The sequence below is a fragment of the Canis lupus genome, chromosome 3, assembly GCF_048164855.1.
Source record: "Canis lupus baileyi chromosome 3, mCanLup2.hap1, whole genome shotgun sequence".
NCBI lineage: Eukaryota > Metazoa > Chordata > Mammalia > Carnivora > Canidae > Canis > Canis lupus.
This window is the reverse complement of record NC_132840.1, coordinates 79,525,431-79,534,343: the sequence shown is the minus strand read 5'-3', so window position 1 is coordinate 79,534,343 and position 8,913 is coordinate 79,525,431. Positions and strand designations below refer to the sequence as shown.

At 45.5% G+C, this 8,913-nt stretch overlaps 1 protein-coding gene across 12 annotated transcripts in view; it reads left to right on the top strand.

Moving 5' to 3' along the window:
* Window positions 1–2,026: 2,026 nt before the first annotated feature.
* MSANTD2 (Myb/SANT DNA binding domain containing 2) overlaps window positions 2,027–8,913 on the top strand; it is a 31,814-nt gene continuing 24,927 nt past the window's right edge. For 8 of the 12 annotated variants that reach the window (XR_012028807.1, XR_012028806.1, XR_012028809.1 and 5 more), the window contains exon 1: window positions 2,027–2,624. Coding sequence is in view for 7 of the 12 variants with exons in the window: in XM_072822507.1 (XP_072678608.1) it covers window positions 2,115–2,624 (510 nt within the window). In the remaining 5 variants the exon portion in view is untranslated. The remainder of the gene's footprint in view (window positions 2,625–8,913) is intronic. The other 4 variants (XM_072822505.1, XM_072822500.1, XM_072822499.1 and 1 more) reach the window with 4 other exon arrangements.

Here is an 8,913-nt window from a genome sequence, read left to right as displayed (position 1 = left end):
CCAGGGCGTGATCCTGGAAACTCAGGATCGAGTCCCGCATAGGGCTCCCTGCATGGAGCCTGCTTCTCCCTCTGCCTGTGTCTCTGCCTCTCTCTGTGTTTCTCATGAATAAATAAATAAAATCTTAAAAAAAGAAAGAAAGAAAGAAGAAAGAAAGAAAGAAAGAAAGAAAGAAAGAAAGAAAGAAAGAAAGAAAGAAAGAAAGAAAGAAAAAGAAAGAAAGAAAATTGGGCTGAGGCTGCAGATTGGAATTTGAAGCCAGGCATTGACTCTAGACTCTGTACTCTGAGGGACAAGATGGTGGAAGAGTAGGGTCCCTAAGTCACCTGTCCCCACCAAATTACCTAGATAACCTTCAAATCATCCTGAAAATCTACAAATTTGGTCTGAGAGTTAAAGAGAGAACAGCTGGAATGCTACAGTGAGAAGAGTTCGCGCTTCTATCAAGATAGACTCTGTACTCTTTATTTTTTTATTTTTTATTTATTTATTTTTTAGACTCTGCACTCTTAACCAAGTTGCTTGACTCTATCTTTTTTTCTGAGAAAAAGAGGAAAAGAGAGCATAAGTTCTGGAACTTCTTTATGACTTCTCATACTGGTAACTTAAAACTATGACAGCCCCGTAATGTGAAATTGAGAGTCCCCTCCTCTACTTCATCCCTATTGCTCATTCTTTTTGGGTTTCTAACCCCATCACTCTATCTCCCAGGTGATTCTGAGTTTAAATGTAGCTGACCTCACCTCTTTTTTTTTTTTAACCTAATGCATTTCTTTCTTTCTTTTTTTTTAAACCTAATGCATTTTTTGCTTCCTTAAAAAACAAAATCTGTGTCTATCGCATGGCTTATTCATATTTGAAAAAAGTTCCGCTGAGGCTTTTAAGTTAGGGATCCAAGTTAAACAATTAGATTTTTGGCTTTGAAGAGTATTACCTTTCAGCTATGCATTGGAGTGGGCGTGCTAATGCTCTTTAAACTGCAGCACGATGGGACCCCTGGGTGACTCAGCGCCTGAGCATCTGCCTTGGGCCCAGGGCCTGATCCTGGAGCCCCGGGGTCAAGTCCCACATCGGGCTCCCAGCATGGAGCCTGCTTCTCCCTCTGCCTGTGTCTCTGCCTCTCTCTCTCTGTGTGTCTCTCACGATAAATAAATAAAATCTTAAAAAAAAAAAAAAAAAGCAACACTTTGAGGGGTACTCAGGAACGGCTAATACACTAATTACTAGGGGCCACAGGAGCTGCCACAACTGAGTCTTCAATCTCCTTACACTCCAGAGTGTGAAATGCAGTTACGAGGCAACTTCCAAATGAGGGAGGATGGGGACTGGTTATTGGAAAGTAAGTTTCCGGGCCGGGCCTCCAGAGTCCGTAAAAGCGAATTTAAGCTGCAAACTCCAACACGCGACGAGGGCGCCTCACTTTCGTGCACACGGTCACACCCACCCAGGCTGCCTGCAAAGCTGAGCCCAACCGGAGGCAGCGCGGCTGCGGTTCCACCAGCGCGCAGGGCTTCCCTGCAAAGCCGCAGCGTACCAGGTCTAACCCTGGTCCTCGCTGCCTTTTTTTTTTTTTTTTTTTTTTTTTAAGCCTCCCCCCAGAAATGCGCTCCTCCGGCCGGGGCGCTGGCAGGATGCGCCCTCCGCGGGTGCCCCCGGCGTGCGCCCCGGACGCCAGCCTCGGCACCCCGGGGCCGGCCCGGCGCGGGGCGAGGCCGGGCGGCGGGACGCGGCGGCGCGAGCGGGCCCAGCGGTCAAGTCCTCCTTAACTCCGGGCCCCCTCGCGGGCCGCCCCCCTCCTCCCGGGGGCTGAGATTGCAGAGGAAGTGGGAAGGCTGCAATCTGGTCTTCGCACCAGCGCCCTCATGCCCCCGCCCTTCTCCGCGGCGCGGGGCTGCGGCGCGCCTCACCCCCGCCCCCCGCCCCGGGAGAGGAGCGGGCGGCGCGGCAGGGCCCGCGGGCTCAGGCCGGCGGCAGCCGCCCGCCTCCGCCCCGCGGCGGGAGCCCGCAGCCGCCCGCCCACCGGCGAGCCAGGCCCCGGGGCAACCCCGGAGACCGCGGCGGCCGGATGCGCGGGCGCGTCACTTCCGGGCGGTGCAGCGGCGGCCGCTTGGAAGATGGCTGCGCCCTGTGGCTCGGAGCTGCCCGCCAACTCGCCGCTAAAAATCCCGAAGATGGAGGTGCTCTCCCCGGCTTCTCCTGGTGGCCTGAGCGACGGGAATCCATCGCTGTCCGACCCTTCCACGCCTCGGGGTGCCTCCCCGCTCGGGCCGGGCAGTGCGGCGGGCTCGGGGGCAGCGGCGTCCGGGGGTCTCGGGCTGGGGCTGGGGGGCCGCAGCGCCGCCTCGTCCTCGGTCTCCTTCTCCCCCGGCGGCGGCGGCGGCGGGGCCGCGGCAGCCGCCGCCGCCGCCTGCCGGGGCATGTCGTGGACGCCGGCCGAGACGAACGCGCTCATCGCAGTGTGGGGCAACGAGCGGCTGGTGGAGGCGCGGTACCAGCAGCTGGAGGGAGCCGGCACGGTGTTCGGCAGCAAGGCCCCGGGGCCAGCCATGTACGAGCGCGTGTCCCGGGCCCTGGCCGAGCTGGGCTACGAGCGGACCCCGTCCCAGTGCCGGGAGCGCATCAAGGTAACCGGCCGCCCGGCCTGGGGCAGCGAACCAGAGGCAGAGAGAAGGCGGGGAAGCGGGCCTCGGGGGCGGGGGCCGGTCCGAGCGCGGGGCTCCCCTCCGGGGCCCGGGGCGGGGGGGGGGGCGCGGGCGATTCGCATCTCCTCCGCCTTTTTCTTCTCTCCCTGGGAAGGGGGCTTTTTTTTTTCTTTTTTTTTTTCTTTCTTTTTTTTTTTTTTTCCTCTCTTCCCAGATGGCCGCCAGCCCGTAGGTTTCCTGAGTTTGAAGTTGGGCGTGCCTGCCGCCGCCCCTCTTTCTTGCCAATTGAGGATGTTCCTGCGCCTCCGAAGTTGGTAGTTTGCTCATTGTGCGCTGCGCGGCGGCCCCCGTGTGGCTGGCGCCTCTCGCCCCCACCGCCCGGGGCCCCTCGCTTTGTTCCAGGCTTACTGGCCCGGGGCGGGATCGAGGAAGGGGTAGAGGAGGGGGGGGCCGGCGAGCCCCCAGTTTAGGAATTTTCAAACGAGTGGCAGTGCAGAGCCCTGCAGAAAAGCGCCTTTGGACGGCTGGCCTTTGTGTCCGTCGCCTTGCTTTCTAACTTGAGCTTCGAAGGACGAGTAAGCCTCGAGATGCTTTGGAGAATTGGAAAGGCTCGATCGCAGTCAGAGAGCGTATTGTTACCGCGGAGTCAGGGGCGCAGTGAAAGTTAGCCTGCCTGAGGGTCGGTCTGGAATTTGTGGAGTGTGGATGCCTCCAGAGTTAGATTGGCTTGAGGCCCTGCTGTGTTTCTGACCAAGCTCCTTCGTGGAAGCCAGTTTTCCCCCTGCTGTAGTTACTGTGCCGGATGTGGTGACGAGTAAAGCTCTCAGTGTGTGCATCTGGCCATTATCTCTGTGTTATCTGAATGTTTAAATATAGAGGCTTAATTCGGGCTAGACATTTTTTTTTTTTTTTAAATTATCAGCCAGGTTATCTTTTTGCTGTTTCTATTGACTTTTAATGTAGGCTTTCCGATTTGTATTATTGGCAGCTAGGAAGTTTTTGTTTTTTGGGTAAGCTGGTTCCCCTCATCATAGTGTCTGCTGAAAGGTTGTATTAGGATTCTTTCTCCCAGTTGTCAGTGAACTACTTCTTGTTAATAATAGTCATAGTTAATCTGTGTACTTCTTTTCTGATAGGGATGGCACTTTTTTTTTTTTTTTTTTTGAACTCCCTTGGGAGGGAAGGGGGCTAAAAAACCCAGTGAGTACAAAGGCAATCACACTAAAGTTGGAGATGGCTCCAAAGTTGAGGAGATCTTGGCTCAAGTAATGTTCATCCTGCGGCGATGTTGCTTAGAAAATTTGGGCCAGAAACTAAGATGTTTCAGACTTATTAACTGTTGTTCAAGGAATTCGGCACCCATTTGTCAATTACAAAATTGGTTTATTCGATAACATATACCTTTAGGTTTTCTTGTATCCCTTCTTCCTCTCCCCTCTTAACAAAAGTGTCATTAAAATCACAGTTTATAGACAGGACTAAAGTAGTAGCTAATAGTAGCCACTGTCTTCTGAATCTCATTCATTGTTGCATTAAAGAATAGAGTTATAAATTCGATTGCAAGATCATCAAGGTTAAATTTCTGGGGGAGTTTTTGCACTGTGTTGGTTAGCATCCACTCATGAACTTTTCTTGACTTTAGAAGCATACTTAGGCATTTTTACAAATGCCATTTTAGCGTAATCGATTTTTGTCCGTAGAAATTTCCCAATCAAACGGAAAAAATGTGCTATCAAAACCTCACTGAATTTAAATCTTTCCATAAAATTGTTTCTCAGATAACCAGGAACTATCTGTCTAGTTGGGTTGCATCTTTGTCCAGTTATGAGAACCATAACCTAAAGCAAAGAAAGGAGATTGAGCATCTCTGAAGAATTTTTAAAAGAGAATTTTTGAACAGATAAGACCTATTTTTGAACAGATAAGACCAAACTGACCTCAAGTTCTTAGAATATTTTGAGAATATGTTGATGGTGATCAACAGTTGTAGTTGACAAGGATGGCAGATAACTGTATTTGTGTTACACTCTCTACTTGTTAAATGATTTCCAACAAGGAACCAGATTTCTTAATGTCGGTCTTTCCTGCCAGAATTATAGGCTCAGTAGAGCAAGTTCTGGTTTCTTTTATTCATTGCTGTATCTCCAGTGCCTAGCACCTAGTAGACACTGGAGGTTACTAAATTTACCAAATAAAGTCTAGAAGGAGAAGTTTGGAACATATAGAAATCTAGATTAGTGTTCCTCAAACTTTAATTCAAAGACATAGGCTTTGAAACCCCATTTGAAACATTTTGCATTGAAAGCTAAGCTCTGTCCAGAAGACTTAGTATGAATGAGATCTTAAGCATACAAGCAAATGTTGTCACGGGGATCATAGCATAGCCTTACACAGTTTTGAGGTGGATGTCCAAGTAACCCAGAATATGTTTATGAAAATAAAAACACAACTTCAAAAAATTATCAGAGAATCTCAAATCCCTGAAAACAGATATTTAGATCCCAGTTTCAGAAAACCTATTTAGAATTTGTAATTCAGAAATCTCTTTCACTTTATTGTCTTGATGAGAACTGCAAAAAAAAAAAAAAAAAAAAAAATCAATCTTTTTTGCTTTAGATTTTACAAAAGAGAAAAGCAGTGCAGGAAGATGTGGACCATGAGGAACTTCTTGTGCACGATATTGTGCTCCCTTAAATGTGGACTTGTGTTAGAGGCTCACAGATATCAAGGGATATCATGTGTCAATGAAATTTCTGGCGGAAATATTTATTAAAGCTCCATTATGAAAACTCCATAGTATCTTTTAAGTTTGAAAGGAGGGAAGAGATAGACAGTAACTTAGATTTTGTTCACGAAACTTTCCCTCAATCTTAGTTTCAGCATGTTAATGTAGCAGCCTTCCACCTCATCACAAGAAGGCATCAGAAAGCTGACCGCTAGCCCAGCCTGGCCACCTTTCTGAATAAACTGAAAGCACATTCCTTCCCTTTTCAGAACTGTGTTTGAGACTTCTTACCTATTAAAATTCTATTTTTTTTAAATTTATTTATTTTTATTTATTTATGATAGTCACACACAGAGAGAGAGAGGCAGAGACATAGGCAGAGGGAGAAGCAGTCTCCATGCACCAGGAGTCCAACGTGGGATTCGATCCCGGGTCTCCAGGATCACGCCCTGGGCCAAAGGCAGGCGCCAAACCGCTGCGCCACCCAGGGATCCCTAAAATTCCAAATTTTGAACTTAAGTAATGACTCTTGGATTTTGCTACCAGAGTACTATTTTTGAATACTGTCCAAGTGAATACATATATTTCTAAGTGCATAGGATTTTACCTTAAAGTCACATAGAACCATTTGTTTATTGCTGTAAAGAGTTTCATTTTAAAGTCTGACATGTCCTATTATTAGTATTTGTTCAGTCAGTTGGATGAAATGGATGTGTTTGAGACTGACTGCCTCACTCCACAGATTATTGTTTGGTTCTGAAGTGTTTTTTTGCGTTTGTTTGTTTGTTTGTTTGCCAGAAGGAAATTTGCCCACTAACAATTGCAGTCTAATTTTAGAGTCAGATAAATAGTGAGGTGATTTTCTGTCTGGTCCATGTATGACTTATCTCCTAAAGGCCTTTTTTCCCTGTTTCCATCTACCAGATACATCACTGCTTACTATATGCAGGGCTGTATGCTAGATGTTAGGATGAATTAAAAAATTGTAATATACATTCCAGAGCTTACACGGCAGTTGAAGTCTGTACACACATCAGAGAGTTAAAAAGCTCTCCAACACAAGGGATGGTATGTGATGGCAGTATTTGATTAAGTGTCATATGACTAAAGCAGACAATAAGTGTGATGACTTCAAAGGAGGGAAAGATCTCATCACAGTCCATACTGTAGTAGTTGAAAGATCCATCTAGACTTGGCATTCATGAAAGCATTCACTTCTGAGCCAGATGCTGTATTCACACTTCAGTCAGTTAATCTGATGCACTGCAAAACTCATTCTCAAGTCCCAGATTTTTGGGTGTTCTCCAAATATTTGCCTCTTGAGAGTTGGCTTTATGTCTTTGAAACAGATGTGTACTTCTTGCTCTGCCTTGAGATGAAATGCAAGGTGATTGTATGACCTAAAAAGCTTGTCTTTGCTGGACCAATATGGGTTGTTCATCAAATTTAAACATGGTCAGGAGCCTTCTGCCTGGCAAGCAAAAATGGTTATTTTTTAAGGGATATTGCTTAGATTTAGTCATCAGTAATTTTTAAAATCTGTAGAATAAATTTCATACTTTAACAGATAAATTACGTATAGTACATTTGGTCTTTCATTTTAGCACTCAAGCCTTGTCATTATTTGTTTGCGAGAACCCATAGGCTAAAGATGACTTGGAGCCCGAAGCTAGATACCTTTGTTCCTGTGTAAGCATTTTAACAGACTCCACCCATCTCTGAGGACTTTTCTCTGGTGTCTGCAGCCCAGACGGTCCCTCTGTATTATCACTGAAAGATTTCCAAGATATATGGTATACCAGTCAAATAGTTTGTAAGGAAGATTTAGTCAGGTTTGTTGGGTTCCATTTTTTTTAGATATTCCTTTTCTGTTATTGCCATGCCACTGTCACCCAGAAACTTGTGTGTTCCAGAATGTTTGCCGGCTTGTGAATCTGATACAGGCCTGGTGTGTGTCTTAAAAGACCAGACCATCTTAGACTATTGACCATATACGTAGAGTCTTTCAGTTTAGGAGGTAAGGGTCTAATGAGCACATGTTAAAACTTTTGATGAATAGGCTTCCAAGTCTGTTTCTTGGCATTTTGGGAAATCTAGTGAAGAGTGGAATGAAATTATTATGGACACTTCATGAAGAAGATGTGTAAAAGGAAAAGGGAGTTTAGAAAGCACATAGTACAAAGAGTGCTGTTTACGATCATGGAAATGTTCTATATCTAATGCAGTTCAGTGCGACAGCCACCAATCTCTTATAGTTGTTGAGACGTTGGAATGTGGTGGTTAATGTGCCCAAGGAACTGAATTTTAAATTTTGTTTTGTTTTAATTTTTTTTATTTTAAAGATTTTATTTTATTGTTTATTCATGAGAGACACACAGAGAGAGACAGAGACACAGGCAGAGGGAGAAGCAGGCTCCAGGCAGGGAACCTGATGCGGGACTTCATCCCGGGACTCCAGGATCACGCCCTGGGCTGAAGGCAGGCGCTAAATCACTGAGCCACCCAGGAATCCCCAAGAATCTCAAGAGATATTCCCCCAGGAATCTCAAGAGAGAGAGAGTGTGAGGGGGAAGGAACAGAGGGAGAGGGAGAAGCAGGCTCCATGCTTAGTGCAGAGCTCAGCATGGGGCTCTGTCTCCCCACCCTGAGATCATGACCTGAGCTGACATTAAGAGTTAAGACACTTAGCTGAACTACCCAGGCACCCCTTTAATTATTTTAATTTTAAATTATAAATGCCACATGTGGCTAGTGGCTACTATATTGAACAGTGTCCATAAAAAGTTATTTAGAGTCCTAAAGAAGTCTGTTTTATGAAACAATTCTCTTAGCTACATACTCAAACTTTTAGGGGAAGCTCAAAGTTCCCTTTTCTTGCCCTCCTTGTCACTTTATTCCTGTGTTAGAGGAACCTTGATAGAAGTCAAGAAAAATGGTCCATGTACTAGGGAGGAAGAGCTTTTAGTGCAAGGAATAAAGTGCTGTAACTGCAGTTGGCTGGGGCAGAGAGTGTCATATTCTTGGTTCTCTAGGATGATGACATCTGATAGAAGTTTCTTGTGATACGAGTGTCCTATTGTCTGTATGCCCATCTGTCACTGTGCAATAACCACTAGCCATAGCTGGTTACTGAACACTTGAACGGGGCTAGTGTAACTGTGTGAAATGAAATTTTTAAAATTTTATTTAATTTTAATTAAATTTAAATAGTCCTATGTATGTAACCACTGGCTATTGGCCAGAACAGCTTTGGAATAACGGTATTCGAGCTTCTTTGTTTATGTACTCCCAAACGAGTTCTTGTACTCTCTTGAATATTTTAAAACTGACATTACAATTTTTTCATTATATATGAAAGTTTACAGGAAGTTAATAGGATATAGGAAATAGTAAATCTAGTATGAGATGAACAAGTTGAGGATTGGCTGTAAACTTAGTAATGTACTCTGAATCTGAAAAATCCATGCAAAATTCATATCTGTAGATTCTATCAAAGTGCATCTTGAAAATGTTGATAGACAATATTCCATTTACATTTAAAAGAAA